This window comes from Chamaea fasciata, unplaced genomic scaffold (genome assembly GCF_029207755.1).
Source record: "Chamaea fasciata isolate MVZ Bird 193981 ecotype frontalis unplaced genomic scaffold, bChaFas1.0.hap1 SCAF_13, whole genome shotgun sequence".
In the NCBI taxonomy this organism is placed as follows: Eukaryota; Metazoa; Chordata; class Aves; order Passeriformes; family Sylviidae; genus Chamaea; species Chamaea fasciata.
The window spans coordinates 20,404,249-20,429,793 of record NW_027094098.1 but is presented as its reverse complement, the minus strand read 5'-3'; the positions used below and the strand labels follow the sequence as shown (position 1 = coordinate 20,429,793).

Genomic DNA, 25,545 nt, shown 5'->3' with positions numbered 1-25,545 from the left:
TCTGCTTCATTGCTGCTTCAGCAAGACAGAAGTAAGAGGACTGTAAAACGGGAGCCAGGAGCCGGATAAAGGACACTCAGCTTTTATGGGTGCTACAGATCTGCAGGAAAACGTGTGGGAAGCTGTTCATGCTGTTGTTGAAGCAGAGGGAGGGTGCTGGAGGGAAGGATGTTAAGAAACCGTCCATCTTTAGTTAAACAGGTGGTTTTTAGCTCCCTGCCCTGACCCATCTCAGCGACTGAGGAGGGTGGGTCTTGCAGCAGACTTTGGGTAGTGGCTGTTTTGGTGGATCTGGGCCCACTCACACCTGGTTGATTCATTTCAGCTTTCAAAGGGAAGGACACTGCTCTGCTCATAAACTGAGAGTTGTCAGCTGTGCTGCAGTTACTGCTTTGTGCCAGGAAGGTAAATTCTGTCAGCTCAAGGCTCATACAGTCTGGTAAATTCTTGAGAGTATCACAGATAACAGTGAGACCATACACAGTATACAGAGGTTTTTGAGCATTGTGTAGAACTGATGCTTGCCATAGCATCAGCTCCCAGGTGAGCTGGCCAGGCTGGAGCCCTCCATCACTGCATCACTCTGGGCCTACTGAATGATGGGTGAGCTTCCAGTCTAGCCATGCTTGTTCGAATCTCCAATCACACCTGTCAGAGCTTCTGTGATGAGTGAGGAATTTGAGTAATTCCCTCTGGTGCTGAGGGAGGGGGTGGCAAGTGACAAAGTGCTGTTGGAGAGCCCGGGGCTGTGCCAGGAGCATGTGCTGTGCCCTGGCTCTTCTGTCCCTGGGTCTGGGGTGTGGGACCATGAGGTGTCATCACCCAGCTGCTCATGAGCCCAAAAACTCACATTCTGGGAGAAGCCAGTGTGGGACTGCTCCCTCCCCTTTTGCCCTCAGTCCCAGCATTTCCCGTGTTTTTCACACCTGAAAAGGAGTGTGTGTTGGCCAACAAGTTTTCTAGCCCATCACACCATCCAGTGTGCCAGCTGTGTGTTTTTTGGATGTTTCTAGACAGCAGCTGTTGCAGTTGGTGTTGGATGCTCCCCCGAGTCTGTCCCCTCCGGCCCGTAGCCAGCGTCCGGCTGCCGAGAGCCGCAGGAGCCCTGGTTCTCAGCCAGATCCTAAAGAGGTGCCAGGGATTGACAGCTTCTTGAGAAAGGACAAAGTCTGCACCTCCACCAAGGCAGGTGGCCCGGCATGGACTGCTCAGAAGGGTTTCAAAACCGAGGGACACCACGGCCTTGACAGCGCTTCTGCAGAGGTTGGTGGTACAGACAACAAGGTGGGATCACAGGAGATTCCTGGGTGCACCGAAAGTCATGAAAAGCCTTCTACATCTGTGGTGAAAGGAGACAGGAAAGGTGAGGAGTTTAATTTCTGGTCGTGTCCTGCTCTCTCCCCCACGTGTGGCTGGCTGTATGTGTCAGTACGTGGCACTCTCCCCGTTTCACCACGTGGTTCTGATGTGTGTGGCACGTTCAGCTCCTTCCCCGTGCTCCTTCACATCACTGCTGGTGTGGGACAGCTCTGCTCCAAGCATGTTCTTCACCAGAAAGCCTGAGCTGCTGCCAAGGAGTTAAATGGGATTCAGCACTTACAGATTCCTTTGCTTTGAGTAACAACACTAAGAACAATAGTTGTGCAACAGTCTTAGTAAAAATGAAGTAATTTCTCTTCTCCTTCCCCCTAATGACTAGACTGACACTGGCATTTATTCTGCTCTTGTATCCTTGAGTAACCAGATGCAGGTTATTTTATAATGGGTTTGTTACTTGAGGATGAGCCTGAGCTCAAAATGTGCACAGCAGCAGTTCTGTTAATATTTCTGTTCACACGCTCTCCAGGAGAGTCATCTGCTTTATTTTTCTGTAATTCTAAAGAGTTCAGGTAAATTTACTTTGAAGCATGAAAATGCTCATTTATATTAATCAACCACAATAAAATGGCAGAATCCTCTTAGTTCTGACATGCTGGCAGCCATCCTATTGACCCAGCTAAAAGCCTAAATTGAAACAAAACACCATGTAGGAGTATACCCCTGGTTCTAATTAGTTCAGATTTAGCTGTTCCTTTGTTTTAATGATTTATTCATCTGGAGCTCTGAAGTTCATATGTATTCATTAGCTGGGTGAATCCTGCTTAAAGAGGTGCCACGGCCAGGAAAGGAACCATGGCAAACCTGTCATGGTTTTACACATCAAATCTGCTTGTGTGGGTAATTTAAAACTCACATGAAATTTTACTGCTCGTTTATTTTTGAGCAATTAAATCTTTCACTTGCTTCCCATTTTATGATCTTTTTGAATCTTTGAGCACGCATCACATGGAAGATATTTCCACAAATTCAAAGTAGTTGGTCAGACAGTATTTGTGAAACATCTGCAGCGAGAGGGTTTGGAGTTCCTTGTTCCTGTTCAGAGAACCCAAATGTAACTTCCAGTACAGTAACAGACAGCTCAGGACTGGTGTGTTTTGTTACTGTCCCAACTGTGAGTTTCTCAGAGGAAAACATTGGCTCTTTGCTGTTGTATCCACACCAGTGAATTCCTTCTCCCTTGCTTTCAGTGGAATGTCCTGTTTGTGAGGTTGCTATTCTAGAGCAATACATAAACAAACATCTGGATAGCTGCTTGACCAGAGGGGAGAAGAAGGACAGCCTCCGAAGGTAAGGAGCACTCTGAGAGCTTCCAAATCCTGTGGCTGCTCTGTGCACTGCTGAACTCGCAGCTGTTTGGTGCTGGGGTGTAACAGTAGTGGTTTGTGTTTGTTTCTGCCTTCCCTGCTGTGTAGAGCACTCTGAAATCACTGTGGGGATTGTCCCTCCTTGAGAAAGTGTGTGGATTGCCAGCTCAGTTACTCTTTGGCGTTTAGTGGCAAGAAAACAGTGGCCAATGCTTTAAAAGATTCAGCACAAGGAGTTAGTCTGCGTGCTGTCACCTTTCTGCTCCCTGGCATTAAAATTCCCTTCAGATAACACTGATTCCCATTTTTCATTTGGTGAATGAATTGCTTCCTGCAGTTCAGGTGTGCCAAGAGACGTTTTCTTCAATAGCTGTCAAGTTAAAGAATAAAAAATGCACCTTTCTCTCCTCTCAGTGGGGCTGTTGAAGTTTCCTGAAGATCTGGATTTCCATAAGATTAATGCATTCCTTTGGCTTTGTGCCCCTGCCCCAGCATTGGTCACGGTCGCCACGTTCACATCAGAAGTGGAGCCTCAGTTTGTTTTACTTACAGCAGAAATTCAGGCTGCTGTTATTTCTGACTGATCAGACTGAAGAACCGGGAGGATTTGTACTTCAATGCTTGTTTTTCCAATTCCCCTGAACCTTGAATTAGAGGGTAGTTTTTTGTTAAAGCTCTTGTTTTGCCCAGTCATGCTTAGAGTGCAATCTGTAAGCTAAAGGACTTCCAAGATGGAAAAATGGCTAATGAATATTGAAATCTGATGTTACATTTAATTTCCATTGGGAGTGGTTTAGTGCTTTCTCTGTTCTTAATAAATGGAAAAATAAGGCAGATCTGTCTTGGTGTCACACCCACGTCCCTAACAGGATTTTAAATTCTGCTCCTTTAATCTCTAGACTGCTGAGGCCTTGAGCAGGTGCCCCAGCAGACTGTGCCCTTGGGGACTGGCAGCTGTGGGGCAGTGCCTGCCTTGTGGCTCTGGTGTTTGGTGGCGGCACATCCCTGGGGCTTCTCTGAGCAGTGTGAGCTGTGTTTATCCTCAGAGCACGCTGTGTTAGCAGCTGAGCAGTCTCAGCAGGACTGCTGATTGAGCCCCCCAAAGCTCCACAGGGGTAATTCCAACATGTAAGTGTGTTTCCCGGGAACTCTGTGTTTCTCAGGCATGGGGAAACCCAAGCAGAGTTAGGATTTAAGCCCCTTGTGAGCTGTTGTCCTGTGGCTGGCTGCTGGAAAGCTGGAATATGCACCAAGCTTCTGCAGGGCTTTCAAAACATTTAATTTAATTATTCAGTGAGATGTTTTTTTATTTCCCAAAAGAATCTGAAAAAAGTTTCCCTGAAGAGTGTGTTGTGGTAATCCATCTTCATTTTACCAGCCATGCTACAGGGCTGGACGAGAGTAGATGAATTATTGACAGTTTTTGTGTTAAGACTTTTTTTTTTTTTGTTTTAACCTTGAAATTTTCAATGTGGTAAGTCGAAAGTGCTGAACCGTTTTTAAATAAACCCCTCATCTTCCCAGTGGAAAGCTGTTAACTGCACTCTAATTCAGAGTAGTGCAGCTGAGCTTTATTTTGCTGCAGAAAGAAAAATGTCTAATTAAATGCTGTTCCTCTGTGAATTACTGCAGTTGCAGAAGATGTAGATGGGTTTGGGGCCCCTTTGTTTTTCCTAGTTTGAGGGTATCTCACCAGGAGGTGTAGGGAAGCCTGAGCTAATTTGACAGGAGGAAATGTTCTGCTAATTTTAGGTGACAAAAGTTGTACTAGGACTTGGATTTTCTCTGGCAGTTTCCTGTAATTAAGATGTTTTCCCCAGCTGTGCCAGGAATGTTGAGTGCTTCTGACAGAAAGCAGTGGAAAGCAGTAAATTTTAGCTTTAGATGTTACTCCTCTGAGGGCACTGTTACTTATCTTTAGTGTCTCTGTCTCATCAAACCACCCTTCTGTTAGCTGGGAGCTGCTGCCTCCAGGTACATGACTATTTTTCTCAAAGACGTTTTTCCAGAAGGCTGAAAAATCTCCTAATTCAAGTTTTTGGCTTGATGTTTTAATGCTTTTAATATTTCTCCAGCTGATTCAAGTAAGCTGTGGCCAGTACTGGGGTGGAAAACCCAAGTCTCTTTCATGTGTATGTTATCCTGAGTGGGTGAAGTAATTTACAGTTACTTAAGTAATTGTAATACTTTTTCGTGGGATAATTAATTAAATGAAGTCTCTTTTGCTTTCCTTTGGCAGTTCTGCTCACAAAAGGAAGCTGATGTCCAAGGTTGTTTATAACCTGCTGTCGGATCGAGATCTGAGGAAGAAGCTCAAGGAACATGGTCTGTCCACCTCTGGGACCCGCCAGCAGCTCATCAAGAGACACCAGGAGTTTGTGCACATGTACAATGCTCAGTGTGACTCCCTGAATCCCAAATCAGGTCAGTGAGAAGCTGCAGGGAGGTTCTGCCGTCACAAACCAGCAGGCTGCATTTCCCCTGCTGTTACCTCTCGGGGTGGGTGTAGCTCTGGTTTGCCTGGTGGGAGAAGTGGAGCTGGAAGAATTTATCTTGTGTAGGTAAAGATCAGTGCAGAATACTTTAATCTGCTGGGGGTCCTCGGGGTGAGCCTTCACTCAGTGCTGGGGTGGAGTGGCGGAGTGCCTGCCTCATTCCTGCAGGGAAGGAAGAGTTCTGGGGTGTTGGGGAGCCCTTCCCTGCTCTCCCCTAAGTAATGCCAGCCTCCTCCAGTGTTCAGCCCCTGTGCACGAAGGTGAATTATTAAACTCACACTGCAGATGCAGACGTGCATTTTGGGTGGTAGCAGCGAGCCTGAGGTCACTGTGTAACACGAGTAGCCGAGCTGCTGAGGAAGCACAGGTGCCAGATTCCTGGAGAGTGCTTAAACCAGTTTGGAACAGGTTTTATTCTTTCACAGCTTAATAAACTTCTGTTCTGCTTCACTGTATGGTGAAGTGTTTGTTTTAATAACTGCCTACAGCTGCCTGGCAGTGCTGTGGAGATGATGAAATGCAGAAACAGATTTGTAAAAGTAAATGTCAAAGTAAACTGTGCAGGGCTCTGCGTAGCAGCGGCTCTAGTTAAATGTTACAGTTATGTTGTTTATAGGCTTTGGTTGTGTCTGACAATTCTTGAGACAGGTTGTAATTCCTCTGTGGGCTTTGCCCTTGAGCCTGCACACGGTTCTGTTGCCCTGGAAGGTTTTGGGGGACAAAGTAAGATGTACAGTAGATGAAACTACTATGTCTTCCACTGAAACATCCAGTATAAAATGGGAATTCTCTCTGAATGAGGGCCCGTGTGCCACAAGCACTGTTGTGTGCAGGAGGGAGGTTTGGGAGGGTTTGGAAAGACGGCGTGTTTGCTTGGGATTGGAGCCTGAGCTTTCCCTCTTGGAGGGCTAATGCTGTTTAAGTTTTAAATTCAGGGTAGTTTCAGTCTGTGCTGTTACAGCTTTTTATTTCCCAGCTCCTGTTTCAGTGATCCCTTTCTGGTATTTCCAAACAGTTGCAGAGGTTGTCAAAGAGCTGGAGAAGAATGAGAAGATGCGGGTTCAGCTCGAGTGTAACAAACCTGCTGAAAATGTAAGTGGCTGATATTGGCTGTCACTGGGGGGGGGCAGCAGAAACTGCAGAGCAGGCACGGAATGTCTGCCTCTTGCTTTATTGTGGGAATTCCCAGATTGCATCCTAGAACTCACATTTAGCATCCTGTAATGACCCTGCTTTTCTCACACCACACGTTTGTCCTGGGCAGTCCTGGGTGTGCTGCTGAGCTTTATGCCCAAACACTTCAAGTAGGAGCAATTTTTGACAGCAATAAAAATTCTTGAGTGATGTTCTCCTTGGCCATACTGGAAGATTTTGACCCTCCATGGCAGTGGTGGGAATATTTTGCTTCGTAGAGTTCTCCAGGATTTAGCTAGCAAATTCCATCCTTCCTTATGGGCAATAGTGCCTGTTCTTTTCCCATGACATTTGATACTTTGGTGACTTTTGCAGCCTGTTTGTTGCAGTGTTAGGAAACATTTTATGGCCCGCATGTGCTGGGTGTTCCACGGGCTGGCTGGGTCCTGGAGACTCGGTGGAAGGGCAGGACGCTGTGGGTATGTTCTGTGAATGTGGATTAACGTGAGGAGGGACTGGAAGCTGGGGGGAAAAAACAAACAGCTGCTTCTTCCAATTTTGAGTCTCTAATTTCAAAGTCTGCAGCTTTATCATACTTTTATTTATGTTAAAAACACTTGTGTGATTTTTGTAGAGCATGACCTTCACAAAGGACCAGACAGAGGAAGAAATTGACCAGATCCATGCTGAATATCGTAAGTAATGTGCAAATTTCACCTCATTTTGCTTTTAAATTCACTTTCTTCTCCCTTGAGCTAAAATACACACACTGATTGCCTCCAAAGGCATCTCTGTTTATGCACTTTGCTCTTCCTTAGTGTCCTGCCATGTTTGCCATGAACACAGCAGAGCAGGGTGAGGGATGTGCAGCAGCTGTGTGGTGTCACTGGGAGCCCTGTGCAGCAGAACTGCCATGAGAGGCCTTCCTGAGCCCACGGGGGACTGGCCTTCTGCTCCTGGCTTTATTTTCTTGGCCTCTTGGACACATTTAGAGCAAAAATATATTAAATACTCTCTTAATTTTTCAAAGACAGGTATTTGATTGAGTTGAGATTGCTGAAAGGGCATGGCTACAAAGCTAGTCACTTGGAGATCTTGAGAGTCTCAAGGAGATTAACTGAAAATTGAGAAGTTAAGACAAATAGGAAAAAGGGGAAGGTAGAAAAATATTTTTATGGGAAGATACGGTTTTAAAATTATTAAAAAATACTGACCAAAGGGAAAAATGGTAACTGGTATCAGGTAATTATTTCTCATAAAATAAAAAGGAAGAAATCGTAAGCATGAAAAAAGAACTGTATGGAAAAATCCAAGAACAGTTTGAGATTAAAGGACTCTTATCAAATATCATTATTTCACTGTAAAACAGATGGACTTTAAAAAGCTTTATTACACAATGAAGCATTTTTTTGCCTTTTATTTTACAGCATTTGCACCCCAAACCCTAATTCCCAGCTGAATGAATGAACTCTGGTGTAAATTCTGAATGAAACCCCCAGATGTACTTTTGTTCTGTTTTTCCATATGAAAAAGCACACTGGGGCTGTGAACAGCCTTGGGGAAAGGCAGGGCAAACTGGGAGAAAATGCTTCTTTTTCTGCTTCTTTGCACTTTCCCAGGCTCTTGGCAATTTGCACATTGCACTGTTGGCTTTTTTTTTTTTTTTTCCCCCCCTGTTTATGAAATAGCAATTAATACTTTGGCTTGATGAACATGAGGATGGGAGCTGGCTGGGAGCTCTGCCTGGCAGTTACAGCCACCGTCATTTCCCTCTGCTCCACAGGGCTCGGGGACACCCTCAGCCCACTCTGCTTTTTTCACCGTCTCTACTTAAAGAGTTAAAAAATCTACAGGAAGGGAAGTGCATCTGTCAAAAAAAACCTATCTGGGTGCCTTTTCTGCTTATAAATCTTTTAATTTGCCACGTTCTTTGGAGGTCTGCTGCTTTGTCTCATGTTTTAAATATTTGTTGTCCTGTCTGGGGCCGGTTTACGTTGCTGCAGTTTGGTGGGATGTGCTTGGGGTGTCGTTTCAGCACCACAGTGATTTACAGCACAGCTGAGCAGTGCTTGTGTGCCAGGACATTTCTTTTCAAAAAGCTTTGTAGTTCTGCCATGAGCCAGAACAACAAAAGATAGTAATGCTGGAAAAACTGAAGCACCAGAGGAATTCCGTAATGAGAGCGCAGCGACTCAGACACGACTTCTGGGACAGAACTTGCTTTTTATTACCAGAATTTTTGGCCTTATGTGGTGTTTTCAGGGAAAGGGAGTCGGTGTCAAATCTGTTTCCTTCTGTGGGGCAAAACTTGGTGTTGTTTTATCATAGAATACATCAGAATTTCTTCACTGAAAGGGTGGTGAGCCATTGCAATGGGCTCCTCAGGGAGGTGACACAGTGCTTGACAGTCCTTTCTGAGAAGAAACGCTTGCAGATGTCCAGCCTGAGCCTCCCCTGGCAGAGTGTGAGGCTGTTTCCCCTCATCCTGTCCCTGTCCCCTGGGGGCAGAGCCCTGCCCCTGCTGTCAGTGGGTTCCTCCCCTGCCTGGCCAGGGCTGGGTGATCCACAGCATCCTGCTGAGGACACGGGTGTTTTCCCAGCCTCTGAGTAAAGCAGTTGAAGTACCAAGGTTAAAGAATTCCATTGCTTTGGCTGAGCAGCAGAGGAGTGCTTGAAACGTACCAAGTGATTGAAAGTGCAGACAGTATTTGCATTTTTAACTTACAGGATCTGAATCCCAGCAGTGTAATGGGCACAACACAGAGCATTAAGTGTTCATCTGTGCCAGTGCTCTGGGCTGTGGGTGGCTCTAAAAAAGCACAGACATAGATTTGGGTCATCAATAGAATGTGGAACATCTCACAGTTCTGGGTTGGTGTTCATCTGCTGTAACAAAAACGCTTTTAATTCAGTTTTTTGTGTCCACTTCTGCTCAGTCCTCTCAGTGTTTGTGCCGTGCCTTAGTCCTGTGGGGGTGGTCAGTGATGCTCTGTTACCTTTCAGGAAACAAACACAGAAGTGAATTCAAGTTCTTGGTGGATCAAGTAAATAAACGGTGGAAGAAAGTAGGTGAGAGGAAAGCAGAAAGTGCTCAAAAGAAAGAGGAAGTCTCTGTCAAAGAGCTGCCAGCAGCCACAGGTCAGTGACATTTAGTATGGCCCCTCTTGGACCATGCTAAGAATTGTGGGGTTTCCAAAGAAATAGTCTTTCATCTCTTGTTGTTCTTCTAGAACCTTTAAGGGGGAAAAACCCCAACCAGCATAAAGGTCAAACAGACCCTAGAATGATTTCCTGCTGTTGATTTTAGTGTGGAACATAAGCATGACCCATAATAAATATATTAGTGTGATTTCTGTGTGTGGATGTGCTTTATCTGGGGCACATTCCCGTTGTTGAAAAGGGGTGTCAGGTTTGCTGGAGGTGCTGAGGGTGCACATCACCACTCTGGAAGGAAGGTGAAGGAGGGTGCTGCTGCTGCCTTTCAGCCTTCCAGCATCCTTACTGGGAGAGGGGCTGGCAAATGGGAACTGCAGGAGTGTTTGTGGGGATTGGATTCGGGAATTACTTGTCCTGAGACTGAAGCAATAAAATCCTTGGCCTTGTTTTGGGCTGTTGATGCAGGAAGTTGCTGTGTTTTGTGTTTATGTACTGCAGCACAGTGGGAATGAATGCATGGCTGCAGCCTCCAGCCTGTTCCTTCTCCTTCCTCCCCACAGCACCAAACCTCACCCAGTGTGCCCCAAGCGTGCTGCCTGTGGGATCCTCTGCTCTCCTCTGGGTTCTGCCTCCTGGCTGCTTTGGCAGGGAGCATCTCTCTTTGAGTGTGGGATTTAGAAGAGCATTCCTCAGCCTAATAGAACTTGTGGATTTCTAATCTGTTGAAGAGACTGAGTTTTGGCGAGAATCCCACTGGCCAAAATGGGATGTGCTGTTGTCTGTACACTTGGGAAAACATGGCAGGGTAGTTTGCCCCAGCTCTCACAAATCTCTGGCTCTCTCCAGAGCTGGCTCTTCCAGCACAGCTCTGAGGAATAAAAACAAATCAAGAAAACACTATAATAGTATGAACTTATTCTTTCCTGCAGTCCTTGATGCAGTGCATAATCCATTCTGTGTGAAGGGTGAAAGTTAAGGAATCTCAAGGATCGAAGATTTGAAGCTGTTCCTCTTCTAGCAGAAGCAGAGGCAATGTGTTATTGGATAGTGGGGTCAGAGCCTTGATTTCCAGCTCTAGGACGGAGGGATGGGCTGCTGTGGATTTGGGGGTTTCTGTCTCCTGCGTGTGCTGCCCTGCAGGCTCTGAGAAGAGCTGAAGTAAAACCATAGAGCTTTTGGTCCGGTGGAAAATATCTTGGAGCAGATGTATCATCCTGCATCATGTTCAGAATGTGGCAGCGCCTCGTTTGGCTCTGGCAGACCTGCACAGTTTCCATTACACTTTGTTCCCTGAGCTTCCAATAATCCTTGGAATTCCAGTTTTGAGTTTTATGCAAGACATCTGCACTCGGATGATTGTTTGTAAACAACTGAAAAAGCAAAAAGGTGATTTAGAGGGAAGGAACAGATGCCTGAAGCCTGTTTCCTCAGGGTTCCTTGTTCACAGCAATTGCCTTTTAATTAAACTGGGAATTGCAGCATGGCAAAGGAAGAAGCCAGTAATGGCCTGATGGTAACAGCTGGTAGAGCCAAGGCTTTGTCTGCATTCCTTACCCACCTCCTTTGGGTTCTCAGGGAAGTGGTGGAATTGTACAGGATTAAAACAGATCCTTGGTTTGGTTGGGGTTTTGTTGGTCTGTTTGTTTATTTTAATTTCCCCCTCCATCTCTCCCATTGCCCTCTCCTGTACTGTTGGTTGATGTAATTTAACTTCATTCTGTTTGTGGTGACATTTTAATCATCTCTTCCTGATTTACATCATCTTGCTTTTCATCTTTAAGCTTAAAATATCTGTTTCCCAGTCTTTATAACTTTTAAACATGGGGCTATGCTTTGCCTGAGGGGAAGCGCCATAAGGATTTGATATATATTGGTGCTAAATAATTTGATTTGATAAATATTAATTGTGCTGGGCTGCATTATTGCACAGGCCTTTGCTATTTTTACCCTGCTAATTTCACAGTTGTGTTTCATTAGTTGGACAACCGAGTCACTGGGATCTGCTGGTTGTTTTCAGCAGACAAAAATATGCCCCTGGTATTTAATTATGCCTGTTAGTGGGAGAGAAAGGGCAGGCTGAGCTGAATCCAAAGGCTGTGAAGCCCCTCCACACTCTAATTAAAGTTCTGCTTGGCCATTTCTGTCCAAACCATCGCTGGAGGGGCAGAAAAGTCAGAGTGGTTTGAGCAGGAGCACGGCTTGGGCCCTGAGATGGAGCCAGGACGTGTCTGTGGCTGTCATCCTCAGTTACCAGTGAGGTGGTCTGGGGAGGGCTTGGTGTCCGCAGGAATTTTGTACTCGAGTAACTCACTTGCAGATGTTTGTGGGTATGGCATAAGGGCAGTCTGTCTTCATACCAGACTTTCTAACCTAGATCTGTTTTCTCTTTGGAGGGGCAGAAGGTGCCTGTTCAGAGAACTGTTCATCTTTTCATTGAACAGAACACTTGACACAAAACCAGCAGAATGGTTTTCAATTTCTGTCTGCTGTGTTCTCTAGAAATGATTTTTCCTGTTGAAATGGAAGTGTCAGTGCACTGACCTTGTCTTAGCGGCATAAGGAGGTAAATCACAACTGAAAGGAAGCCTGTTGACTTGATCAGTAAAACTTGAAGCTCAGGTGTCTGATGCAGGGGCTGAAGGGGATAGGTAGCACAAGCAGCCAACAGTGCTCATTAAGTCCTGCTAATTTCTGAAATAAAGTTCCATCTTATGAGGTGTGTAACACATCCTCACCCTTTATTTCTCTCCTCGTGTTGGAAACTCAACAGTGAAACATTTCTGGTTCTCAGGGAGTTGTTGGTTGGTTTCTTTTTTTAAATATACATGGAAAGAAATTCAACTTTTGAAACTGACCAAGTTTTGCTAAACAAGTGTGTGGGAATGAGATTTTGGTATTTAAATGTTTGTAACTTATTTTTTTCATAAAAATCTATCTCTAGGCTGCAGAATCCTAAACAATAGTATTTTGCATTATCGTTCTTTCTAATCTGTCTTTCCTCTTGGTAGAACCTGGGGAGGAGCATCACACAGCTGTTGTCCTTGAAGAAACCCAAGCACTCCAATCAGAAATTCCTGGTGGCCAAAGCAGGGAATCTCACTGCGTGAGGGAATGGCAGAGATCAGCCTCTCCTGAATTCTCACTGTCACCTGGCTCAACCAGCAGGTGAGTGGGGGACGGTGCCTGGTCCGTGCTGCACGAGAGCTGACAGGGAGAAGCTGTGGCAGGGACAGGGAGCAGTGCAGGCATCCAGCAGCACAGGAGGGGTGCTGAGCTCTGCTCACAGCTTCCTTCTCCACCGTGTTCCTGGGATGGAGCTAAAGGACATCTGGAATTCACTTAGTAGTTTGTAATGCTAGAGTTTTATGGTCAGACAAGAGGGACCTTCCAAGAGGGACCAGGCAGTACTTCAGCTGAGCTTTCACTGCACTGCTGCTGTTCTCATCTAGGGATTGCTGCTGTAAATGTTCCTTTTGATACAGAAACAGGGAGTGGAATGTCTCGGGAGCCAGGAAAAAAAAGTCCCTTCCACTGCCTCACCTTCCCGTCTGCTGGAAGTTTTATTTAGAGAGGTCCCAAAATTGATATGGCCCCAGTCTTCTAAGTAGTATAGCTGTAAGGACCTGTGGCCCCAGTTTCTGCAGCAAAGGTGAAAAAGTCATTGAAAACAAGTACAGAATAATTGGGTTTTCTATGTGTCTAAAAGCAAGAGAGCCAATCTTGCTGATAACAGAAATGAGAGGAGAATGCAGGTCTGCATTACCAGCAATAAAAGGGTCTCCTGTGTTTTTAGGAGTGGGAGATAATTAGAGGAAGTAGCAGAAGGTCACCAGCTGAGCTAGGAGTGACAGTTCCTGATTTCCCACCCCTTGGACCCCTAGCTCCTGCCTCTTCCTCCTTGTTCTGCCAGCACTAAGAGTAGTGGTTGGTTCATTGGTGGGTATTAACAAAGCAATCTAATTGAAATATTTTAACAGAAACCAATTTTCCCGAAGTCATTTTGGTTCACAAAGAGCTTTTAAAAGTCATCGTGAGGGTTCCCTTTCACAAAGGGAAATGTGGAACTGTGAGTGGAAGCCCAGGGAGACTTTGGAACGGGGAGATCAGCTCGGGGGATTAGAGAGCGTCAGACAGTAAATGTCTTTGTTTTACAGGATCAAACCTTGCTGCCTGTTTCCATTTCCTTGAATAAGTGGGAGCACACAGTAAATATTTGTCAGTAAACAGCAATATGCTGGCTGGCAGAGCACTTGGGGAGGCAGGAAGGGTCGTTGTTGCCCTTTCAGAATATCACTGCATTTCTGTTTGACTTCAGACCTGCCTTACAGACCAATAAAGCCCTTCCCCTCCTCTGGCCTTTCCCCTCCGTGCTATCTGTGTCTTTCTGCCTGAGCTGGTACTGTAAAATTGACGAAGGCAGCAAATCAGTTTATTTGCTGTTCAGTGTGTAACAAGCCTTTAAGGTGAGCCCTGGACTAGATTTATCTCAGTTTCTCCGGATGTAAATGATGAGGACGGTTTTTCCTTCCCTGTGATGAGGGAGCTGTTCTGCTGCTGTTTCTTGGTCCCTCCCAGGGCTCTGGATTCCCGCAGAGCTCTCACGCGGTCACACCCGATGTTGGAGCGTCTCATTTCAGGTGTGCTGTTGGAGCAGGTTGCCCAGCTCTGTGGCACACACCGACCTGCCGGGGTTGGGTGACCCTCTGCTCTGACTGCCCCGGGCAGGGGCAGCTGGAGGGGCCCGGGGAGCCCTGGGGCAGCCCAGCCTGCAGCTTCTCCTCCTCTGCACCCAGCCCCAGCGCTGGGGCCGCACAGAGAGATGAGAGCAGCGGCAGCAATGCAGTGAGAGCTCAGCCGAAGTGACAGGTGCTGCCTGGGGATGGTGGAAGGTCCCTCTTGTCTGAGCAGTGCTCCTCATGCCAACCTGTACCTGGCTAAAGAGCGCTTTGGAGTGTTTTCCTGTGTTTTCTGGGAAATAAAGGTTGCAGGGAGTCTCCCCATTTCCAGATGCTGAGGTAGAGGAACGCTTACTGGAAGGAGCCAAATGTGCTCTTGGTGTGGACTGTTTGTGCTCCTGCTGCCTGCCCTTAGGGGCAGGAGGGCTGCTGGGCTCAGGGCAGTGCCCAGGTCCTGGTTGGGCCCCTGGAGGCCCGTGGGGTCCTGCTGTGCCCAGGGACTCTGCAGTTTTGGGCTGTGCATTTCCATCCAGGGCTGCAGCCCTTCCTCCCAGCACGCCCTGGATTATGGCAGCACTGGCAGGGGCTGTAACAAGCAGGTGTAGTCATTCAAACTGCATGAAAGAAGGGCATATTTTATCACTGTGTGGTTACCATGGGGCCGGTCTTTTGTTAATTGCAGTGAAATAAATCCAGCACAGATCAAACGAGAGTGATGTAGATGTTAATGTTTTTAGTAGCATTGTGGTATTGTATCAAGTAATGGATTTCTGGGGCTTGTGTTTTTCTGATAACAAGAGGGAATCCTTTGCCAAGAGTAAATGTTTGTCACGTTGAAGTGTCTAAACTGGAAATAGATTTGGAATTCCAAATCTGCATGCTGTGTTCCTGTGAGGAGGGCACTTCTAAATGCAGGGCTGTAGTTTTGATGAATTTAAACAAAGTGAGGATGTTGAGTAGCATATAGAATACAACAGAACAATCTGCAAGTCAGAGTTGAAATGTTTGTTCTGCAAAAAGATGGTGCAAAGAAACCAGTGGTTCTTCTGTTTTCTCTTTCGTAAGGTTTGTCCCTTCTCAGTCTCATGTCCATACGTGCTGAGGGAGTAGTTGGTCAGGATTAGAAATTCATCTATTGAACACTAATCACTGATGAACTGATATTGTTCAAAGCTCCATGCTAACACTGAGAAAATGAGAATTTCCTCCTGCTGGAGAAAAGAGCCAGGCCAGGCGTGGAGGTTGTAGCAGCTCCCCAGACATGCTTGTGCTCCAGAGAGATTGATGATCCCACCAAGGGAGCAAACTGCGTGTTACAGATAAGCACCAGAACACAGCCAGGGCTTTGAAAGGGTCATTTTTCAAAGCTCTGAAGTCACAGTTGCACAAGGCTTCCACAGGAATGCTGTGCTCCATATGAATAGTCCTGTGGTATTTTTTGACTTTCTGGGACTGAAGCCAAATTTTACGCAACCACTTAAACAATCGGACAATTAGGAAAGAAATTAGGAGGAACAATGATAAGCCAGTTAATGAGCTATGTAAAGGAAACACTCCATTATTAGTATTTTATACAATGGGGATAATATATAGTTTTTAAAGCAAGTTATTTTTTCTTGAAACTGTGTTCAGCACAAGTGTCGGTTCCTGATGACTAGACTAAGACTTGATTGAACGGCAGACAAAACCCCACACTGGCCTTGCCTGAGATGCTGAAACACAGTCAGAATTTTGAAATCCTGGTGGGAAAGTGCTGTGTCCGCAGTCTGCATAAATCCCCGTGCTGTTGGAATACCCAGATGGACTGCAGTGTCTGCCAGGGGGGCTCATGCCCAAGGAAGGGGCCTCGTCTGCAATATATGGGGCTTTTTTGGCAGGGAGCTCAGGAGCCATTGATCAGGATCCAAGATCTGGATTTAGCGGGTCACTTATCCTTGGATTTATGTGCTTTACATAATACGGGCTTTAGTTCATCAGCAGAAGAAGAGGTAGAAATAGGAGTGCGCTGGATGGCAGCAGCCCTCTGAAATGGGTGACATGGTTCGGCAGAGCTGGCAGGATGGAGTGCTGGGAAATGCTGTGTGAGCTCTTCCCGGGCAGCTGCCTCAGCCTGAGTTGACAGCCATCGCTGTCAGATGAGGGAAGTGTATGAAAATGTGTTGATCTGTGCAATAATTGCCTTTTTTAGTTCTTCAGGACTTTTTTACTTAATAAATCTTGCGCTGCTTTGGCTCAGAGATGATGTGTATCACAGTGTTAGACGACAGGAGTGTTTGATCTGTGAATTTTGGCCTCAAATATGGGTTCATTGTGAAAGGATGATGATACTTCTCTGCTATGCTGTTGATCCATACTTTTCTTCCCAAACCCTTGAGCTGTAACAAATGGCAGGAGCTGTGAGGCGTGGTGGTGGGAGTCCTGGGGGCATTGTCAGGGCCAGCTGGTGGCCTCAGATGTGCATGGGGGAAGCTCTGTCACACAGCCTGTGTCCAGAGGACATCAGTCCCTGGGCGGGAGCCGTGGGGTGGGGACACCTCTGAGCCCTGACAACAGGAGTCCTGGTGGGGATGCTCTTGGTGCTTCAGCCCCCACACCCGCTGCTGCCAGGCTCCAGAGGGAAGCACTGCAGGTGGATGGAGCAGATCTTTCCCTTTTCCCAAGGCACAGCCTCAGAGGTGTGTTCTTGGGCTGCAGAGGGGCTGTGGAGGACTAGGGAAGCCGGGGAAGGGTCAAGGAGAGCAGCAAGGCAGTGGAGCCTGTGCGGGGTTTGGTACAGACAAGAGCCCTCCATGGGGCCTGGGCAAAGCCAAGGCTGGCAGACCTCTCCCGGGGCAGGAGGATGAAGCCGTGGGCACAGGGTGTGAAGAGGAGGTTCTGGAAGGCCAGGGAAGGTGGTGTGCTGCTCATCTTGGCCATGACTGGGCGCCCGGGCTGCTCCAGCAGCGAGCTCGTCCCCTTCCTTACAGGGGACAACGGGCAGGATTGCAGGGGGGAGAGAGCTGCTTCCCCTCACTCCTGGGGGCTGGGCATTCTCCTCCAAAAACGGGATGGGCTGGAGCTCATTGCCTGTGCCAGCGCTGAGGGAAAACGTGCCCAGAGCCTGGTCCACAGCACACAGCAGGGTGGGTGGGTGGGTGGGTGGATGGATGGATGGATGGATGGATGGATGGATGGATGGATGGGAGGATGCTGGCTGCTCACACCAGGCCGAGGAGGAACTTAACCTGCCTTAAAATAAACCAATTCAAAGAGCCGTTTGCTCCTCTCAGTTTTAGAACAAGACATGTCATTCACACTTACATCAGCCTTTTTCTCTCTATTTTAGGGTGGTGTGTTTATCTTCAGTGAAAAAGCGGGGGGTGGTGAAGTGAAACCCAAGTGATGGTCAATAAAGGACGAGCGGACTCTTGGTTGACTGTCTGTGAGGGATCAGGGAACCAATCCTGCAGGAATAGAGTTGGGGAGTTGCCTGAGTCACTGGAGCTGCATTTTTCCCAGTGTGGAGGCATGAATAAGTGCAGATCACCCTGCCACAGGATGCTGGCTGCATCTTGAGCAGTTCGGGTGAAGAACTGCAATCGTTTTGCTGTAAAAATTGACTCATCTGGAAATGATCTGTGAAATTGTGGGAGAGATTAGTGACCTTCAGTTAAGAAAAGGACAGAAAACCTGTTGTGGGAATTTGTCTTGAATTTGGAGTCTGAATAAAGTCTGAAGAGGTGTTTTGCTGTGCCTGGATGCAATGTAGGCAGATACCTCTGCAGTGTTGAAAAGGCAGAAAACATCGGAGAAATGAACAAAACAAAAATTCTAAATTCTGTGATCTTTTTGGCCTCTGTGGGATAAAAATTTATAGGAAAAACCCTTCAAAATGAGGCAACTGTTTCTCTTATTTAATTCATAACCTTCAGTGTAAGGGCTAATCATTTCATGCTAGGAAAAGGGAGGAGTTTTCTTCAGGGAAAGAAAAAAGTTAATTTAAAATGCAAATTCAGTTGGTGGTCAAAGTTGCTGCTGTTTAGTTTACAGTGGTTTTTTGATAATTATTGTTCAATTGTGGCATACTTAGAGTTTTGGGGTTTTTTTTAATTTTCAAAGGCTTTTGGCCCCTGGCACGTGTCAGAAAGGTATAATTAGGTCAGCTCCCAATCCAGCCTTGCTCAGGCTTTGTGACTGAAATCGGTGTCTGGGAGAGTTGGGATGCAGAGAACTGCTCCAGTGAGTGGCTGGCGTGGAGCACTGGGATGCTGGAAGAGATCCTGAGGCACAGGGCTTTTAGCTCCAGCTGGAAGTCCAGAGCCCTGGTCTGTGCAGCTACTGCAGCTCCTCAGTGTCTCACTGCAATTAGTGCGTAGGAGTTAATTGGCTTCTCTGGGGACCGATGGCTGTGGCATCCAGGGCCCATTCACAGCCCCATGTGTAGGCCAAAGGTGGAACTCGCTCCAGGACATTTTGTACTCGGTTTTAAAAAAGTTTGGTGGGCCTGGACCGTGGATTCCACATGTGAATTCTGCCCGTGCGTTGCTGGTTTGAGCATTGGCCAGATTTTTTCAGTTTTATTGTTTTGCGGTGACAAACGTGGCGGGTGATAAATGCTGCAGTTTGCAAGGCAGGGAAGTACATCATGTTCAGGCCTCAAACCTGTTCTTTTTCTATTTTAGGGGACTAAAAGCACACAAATAGCCCTGTGTCCTCCCCAGTTCATTTTTAAAATGCAGCTGGAACATCAGAGTGAGGTTTGGAAATATGATGATAACTCATTCCCTGGGCATCCACTCGTGCACCGAAAATGAGCTTTTGATGGACTTCTAATTCTGAGAGTAAAAACAATGTTGACTTTCAAAAGTTTCCCCATCCATTTTTGGTATCTTGTTCCTTTTTATCTGTGTGACTGAACGTGCCTGTGTTGGAGGTTACTCTAACCTGGTGTTGTTTGTCCAGCCAGATTCCTGTTGGTTCTGTAGTTATCTCCGCAGTAACAGCTGAGGACTCTCACTTCACAGGGGAGACAAAGTAGGTGAAAAAAAATCCTGCTGTCTTACAGAAATTTTATGTCACATTGATTTATTTAAGAGAGACTTTAAAAAAAGAAGGTACACTTTACCCCCCAAAAACGTCTTGCAGATCCTCTCCAGAGAAATTTTCTGGTGCCTGGGAATAAATACAGAGGTGGTGTAGTTCCCACCTAACAGACATAAACATGGAATTGTCTTGTGTGTGAAATAATGGTAATGAGACCCCAGGGATAACTCCAAATGAAGAGGGACAGAGATAGAAGTTTCTGGACTGTGCTGTAGGGTGATGTTATTTCTCATTGCTGTTGCTGCTGGAGGGGTGGTCTCACCCAGGGGTTCTGCTGCCATTGCTGAGTCAAGCCCTGTGTTGCTGAAGGTGTTGATGAAATGATTTCCATCCGTTTTATTTTCCCCTTCAGCACCAATTCGGACATTCTGGCAGATGTGGAAGAGTCTGAGACGTGTTCAGCATCCTCTGAGAGGTGAGTAGAATATCCCAGAGCTGGTCCTTGGGATAGGTTTAGGTCTGTAGTTTGCACTCGGTGGAATCCTGGAGAAGGAAATGCCTCAGGAAAGTCAGATCCTTGGAGAATCCCCACAGGTCTGGCAAGCACAGTTTGGTCAGTGAATGTGGATCCTTGTAAAATGATGCCTGGGTCCTCCAAGAATCCACAGATGCCCAATTGAGTATCTTTATTCTAATGGATATATAAGTATATATTTTAATTAAAAAAAAAAAAAAAGAGGAGACTGCTTTTTAATGGAAAATTAAATCTGATCTTCTATTTCATTTGAGAATTCCATTGCTGACAGAGCTGTAGGTGAGGCTGAAAAGTTGAACATGCTGGAATTGAGCATCAGTTTTGATTTACTTCTGTTTGAAATGAGAAGAGCACTTCCTGGTTGTTAAAATCTCAGTGTCTGCAAGTCTCTGAGTCATGTTTCCCACATGAAAACCTGTGGGAGGGGACTGGGGAGAGCTGGAGAGGCCCGTGGGTCTGTGAGGTCCCTGGGCTCGGTGCTCTGGGAATGTGTGTTCAGTCCCACCACCAAAGTCCCGGCTGAATCTCAGTGCTGGGAGTCCCACAGACCTCCCTGGGCGTGGCTGAGGGTCCCAGGGGTGCAGGAATCCATTTCCCTGAGGGTCCCAGGGATGCAGGACATCCAATTCCATCGTGGTGCAGCTCTGGAACACAACTTGGACCTGCCAGTATCTTCAGTGCGGATCTGGTGCTAGTCAGCAGATGTGGACTTGAGCATCTCGGAGTTTTCCATTGTTTTTTTCAGTTGTGAATCCCCAGTTTAAGATAAATGAATAGTCCCTGCAGGATGGATTCAGCCTAGCAGATGGTATAAAACAAAGTGCACTTAAAAGGAATGTTTAATTAGCAAAAGCTGTTGACAGATTAGCGGCATCTTTCATGTCAACACTATGTGGAATTTTAAGCTCCAAGGCTGAATGATGGAAATCAGCTGCTTCATTTACATACAGCTAGTTTAAGAGGTTTTTTTTTTTTTCTTTAAAATTAACTGTGACTAAAAATAAAACAGTTGAGTTTTCTGTGGAGAATACTTTGTCCATAAATGAGGAGAGTGACTGGCAAGGCTGCAGGCCCCAAGCACTCCTCTGGGGGTAACACTGACCAACCTCTCGTTCTGCTTCCACACAGCTGTGCCCCAAACTGCCTTTTCTGATGGAACATCCTTATGGTTTGGTCACTGCCAGGGGCTGTCCTCTCTTATGGACAAGGAATCTGGGGGTTGCTGCTGTTCCCTGGGTTCCAAACTGGTTTCTGGGAACAGAAGGAGAGGCATTGTGATGACCCTGTTCCTGCAGGCTCAGGAGCTATGGGATGATTCATGGTGCTGTCACCTTCCTCAGATGAGAAGACAGAGAAATATTTCTCTCCCCATCCTTGGAAGTGTCCAAGGCCAGGCTGGACAGGGTTTGGAGCAACCTGGGATAGTGGAAGGTGTCCCTGCCGTGGCAGGGGTGGAATGAGATGATCTTTAAGTTCCCTTCCAACCCAAACCACGCCGTGATTCCCCGTGACCTGTAACACGCACATGTGCAGCATCTGTGTGCTGCTCCCGGTGTTGTGTACAGCATCAGTGTGTGCTGTGTGTGGGGCACTTGCAGACCCCATTTTCCCTTCTTTTCTGTCTCCCCAGCAGCAGCTCCGTGGCCCTGGCAGGGAGCAGGAGGACTCAGCGCCGGCTGCGCATCCCCGACAACGACGGAGCCTTTCCCCAGGGCAAGAGGAAGAGGAGCTAGTGCTGCAGGAATGCCCGGGCTGGGAAACACCTCCTGGCCTCCTCCCATTCTCAGAGTACCTGGGCACTGAGTAAAATGCTGTATTTTCACATCACTGCCATTCCAGCTGCCTTAATGACCAGGCTGGTGGGTTTGCCCACAGCCCTGTGAGCCACCGATGGCTGTGGTTGGGGACGGGGTGCCAGAGCCCTGCAGGAGCCTGACCTGGCTCCTCTGCCTGAGTTCCCTTGCGGCACCGGGGTCTGTGCTGCCACTGCTCCTGCCTGTATCCTCTGGAAGCCTCTCCTGCCCTCCTGGAAGCTGCAGGACAGTGTTTTGTTTGGGGGTGGGCAGGTACTGGTGCCCCAGTTCCCTGGCACAGCCAGGGGAGGGAGGGACTGAGGAATGCAGGGAGATTCTGTCCTACACCATCAGGCTTTTTTGTATCTCTCTGTGTAAACTTACTTAGTATTATGTGTTGTTATTTCAGTTTGAAATCCTGAAACTGGAAAGAAGTTGGAAGGTTGTTGGACAATAAGTATTCTAGCTTTCAAGCAGATAGTTACATTGAAAAGTGATCTTCCTTAGGAGATGGTGGAATTTTGTGATGTAATAAAGCAGTGGAAGAAAATGAAGGAAATGCAAGAAACCTGAACATTAGGGAAGGCTTTGAAAAATAAAGCTTGTAAGCAAAATATGAAAAATAATTCAGGTGCTTTTGCTGAGCCCTGAAGTTTTGGTCAGAGCCTGTCACTGGGAGCTTGGCAGAGAAGGCACAAAATCTGAGTAAGATTGAGGGTTGTTATGTCTTGGCTTCAGACTGTAGCTGGGATTCAGAAATAATCCTTCTCAAGCCATGGTTCCCAGGAATATTTGTGTTTGGAACAGGCTGAGTCGTGGCAGATATAAACTATCATAAGTGCACGAGGTGGAGAGATGCAGAGGCAAAGCAGGAATCTGCTGTGTGGATTTCGTTCTTTTTTACTAAACCAAACCTTGTGAAAGACAATAATTATTGATGTCTGCTTTAGGGCTGCCTTTTTGTCACAGCAGCTCACGTCAGGCATTGGAATTGGTTGCAGTTGGCCAGTGAATGGTAATAATATTGTAAATTAGTGTCATAAAAAGCTTTCTCCAGGCACTTGCAAAGCAGCTGCTGTTGTGAGGGAGGGCACTGGTGTGGGGGCACCGCGGCTCTGTGGCTGCAGGTACTGACATTCCCATTGGAAATGAGCTGAAGAGCCACACGGGAGCTGTGGCAATTCCATGGGGCAGGGAAGGGAGAGAGCAGCCGACACATTAAATACGGGCGGGAATTAGCCTGGTTTGCGGACACCCTGTCAAGATGAATTTTTTTTGTATCACTTCTTGTTGTGTCATCACCATTGAAAGTCCAAACCAGTGTCCGTTGTCTGGGATGGATCTTCTCCCCTCCGTTGGCAGGGGGCTGTGGGTTGGAGCCAGAGGAGGGCAGTGCCGTCTCTGGAGGTGACAAACGTGGGTGGGCTCAGACACGGTGGCCGAGGTGCAGGGGGAGGCTGCGTGGAGCACACACTGGGCAGTGTGGAGGCTTAGGAAAAAACGGGGTTTGATGGTCTGATGCCTCATTCCCCCCGTGGCGGAGTGGGTGCCTGGGCAGGGTCCAGCCTCTCCTGCCGGGCCCAGGGCCAGCTCCAGCCCCAGCTCCAGCCCCAGGCCAGTGCCAGGTCCAGCCTTTGCCTGGGGGCTGCTGATCCCCCGGGTGCCATAAATGATGCTTGCTGCACATCTCACCAACCCGAGGTTCACAGGAACTGCATAACATGAGGGAAAAAACAACAGAGAAGGAAACACAGTGTCCTCCCCGGGCTGCCGTGTCCCCTGCTCCCCTGGGCAGCTCTGCTCCTCCGTCACCGAGTCAAGGGGCGAGTGGGAGCAGCCGGGCTGGGGGCGCAGGTCAGGCCAGAGGAGCAGAGGCAGCGCTGACACTGGGGGGGCGCAGGGTCCTGCTGGGGCTGAGCATGGCCCTCGGCCCCATCCAGGGGGAAAACCCCACCCTTGTGTTCTTTGGGTGAGTAATCACAGAGTTACTGCTCCCTCCTGACACCTTTTCCCTGGGCTGATCTGACCCATGCTTGGCACATCACCTGCGGCTTGGCAGTGCGGGGCTGTGAGTCCCTGGGACCCTCTGTCTCACCCTGCTGCCCGGGATGGGGGCCTGGGGACCCTCCATCCCACCCTGCTGTGGGTCCAGCCTCCCTGCAGCAATTCCCAGAGTGGGTCTGAGGCAGATTCCCGATGACTGCGGCTCCCTGGAGAATTGGGAGCAGGGCAGAAGCTCCCCAGGGGACTGATACTGGCAGCCAGGGCGGTGCTGGGCCGGGCTGCCACTGGAAAGCTTTGGGAAGGGCTGCTTGGGGCAGGGAATCCATTCAGGAGGAAATGAATTTAGTCATGGAGCAGTCCTTCGGGCCGGGGCAGAAGGGCAAACGTGGAAACCAAATAATCAAAAAGTAAAAATGTTCTGTTCCCCCAGCCCGGCAGCAGAGCCGTGAGAAAGGCTGCGATCCTGGGAATGGGGGAGAAGAGGAGCAGAGTCACCCTTGCCGACACGGGCCTCCCTGCTGGCTCCCACTGCTTGTACTCTCTGAAATGAGCGGCTGGGGCTTCACCAGGAGTCTGGGGTGCGGGGGCAACACCTGCCGCTGTTCAGCTTTGAGATACGGGGGAGTTTCTGCTGGAATGCTTTGGAGGCAGAGGGAATTTGGCCAGGCTGTGGAGCCTGTTTGTGCCTGCTCAGAGCAGGTGCTGCTCTGTTTGCAGCCTCTCCCTCGGGGTCACTGAGTGAGCTGTCACTGTCACAGTGCTCAGGGCAGGCTCTGCCTGGACTGCAGAGGTTCCCTGGCAGCTCAGGACACAGGATTGGGCTCAGCACCCCTGGGATGGACCTGGGGACACTCGGGTCTCAGGGTCTCTCAAGGCCAGCTGTGTTTGCTGGCAGGAGTTAAAAATAAAAACCCTCTTGGTTGAAGGAGAGTCTGTTTTCGTAGAGAGCAGCTATTACGGAATTGGAACACCTCACACAAACAGAGGACTTGAAGATGGATCACAGTTACCTGCTGGCCAAGCCCAACACCAGGATCTGCTGCCCAGAGGAAAGAATAATCATGGTTCTGTCCCACCTGGCACCGGAGGAGCCAGAGAGCCTGAATTCAAAATGATACGGACAAATTAGTGAGTTGGGTCCAAAACAACCACCTGGAATTAAATAAAGAAGAGGATGAATTACCAGCTTCAGGAAGAAGGTAAACACATTACTGCAAATGAGAAGTAATTAGCGAGGCAGAAAAGTTTGTATAAATGTAGCTGGGCTTCATTTTTGTAGTGAAAGCTCACTGCTGTGGTCAATTATTTGGCCCCACGGGGGTCTGGACTGCGGGTTTCATTGCAGGGAAATGGGGGCTGTGTGGAAACACCCTCACCTGTGGGCATTCCCAGACACATCTGCTTAGATACTCACACTGATAAACTGAATTATCCTGAGCACTGCTGCTTCCTTCATATCACTGGGCTAAGATTTTGTTGTAGTGATGAGCACCGAACTTGGTTCACTTTCCTTTATATACGTATGCAAATAACTGTAGAATTTGCATGTGAATGTGTACTAAACAAGACTATACTCAGATTTTCTTCTGGCTCTTCTATCTTTACCTAACAAAATCTCAGATAGATCTTGCTATTTATATTTCGTTCAAATAGAAAAGTGCCTCACTTTACTGGACAGAAGCATCAGTGTGTGTGCAGGGGCTGCAGGCAGTGCTGTGCCTCGCACTACCTGCGTGATCCACACCTCTGCCTATGGAAAGGTTTAGTTGATATCCCAGATCCCTGAGAGATTCTCAGTATGTCACTGGGGTCTGAGGTCCCATAACACCTGTGGCTGCTGCAGGTGTGAATCCCAGTGCCACGGGTACAGCCCCAGGGCCCTGGGGCTCTGCTTTGCTTTTCATTCCTTCTTGATGGTGATGAGAGTTCAGGGTTCTGCAATGAACGCTTTGAAGCCACACACAAATGTAGTAAATCCCCCCAAAAGCGGTAAAATTACTGTATCATCTCCCAACAGCTTGAACCCGAAGCCTCTTTGTTAAAAAC

The 25,545-nt window shown here is 47.7% G+C and overlaps 1 protein-coding gene across 4 annotated transcripts in view; it reads left to right on the top strand.

Annotated features, from left to right (window-relative positions):
• The window catches only part of RAD18 (RAD18 E3 ubiquitin protein ligase), a 29,718-nt gene extending 6,900 nt beyond the window's left edge, over window positions 1-22,818 (top strand). Inside the window, exons 5-14 of one of the 4 annotated variants that reach the window (XM_066195418.1) lie at window positions 1,014-1,363; window positions 2,568-2,667; window positions 4,924-5,108; window positions 6,195-6,271; window positions 6,948-7,008; window positions 9,317-9,451; window positions 12,478-12,634; window positions 19,087-19,158; window positions 19,580-19,642; window positions 21,333-22,818. In XM_066195418.1, coding sequence (XP_066051515.1) covers window positions 1,014-1,363; window positions 2,568-2,667; window positions 4,924-5,108; window positions 6,195-6,271; window positions 6,948-7,008; window positions 9,317-9,451; window positions 12,478-12,634; window positions 19,087-19,158; window positions 19,580-19,642; window positions 21,333-21,435 — 1,303 coding nt within the window. In that variant the 3' untranslated portion in view covers window positions 21,436-22,818. The remainder of the gene's footprint in view (window positions 1-1,013; window positions 1,364-2,567; window positions 2,668-4,923; window positions 5,109-6,194; window positions 6,272-6,947; window positions 7,009-9,316; window positions 9,452-12,477; window positions 12,635-19,086; window positions 19,159-19,579; window positions 19,643-21,332) is intronic. The other 3 variants (XM_066195416.1, XM_066195419.1, XM_066195417.1) reach the window with 3 other exon arrangements.
• The last annotated feature ends 2,727 nt before the right edge of the window (window positions 22,819-25,545 follow it).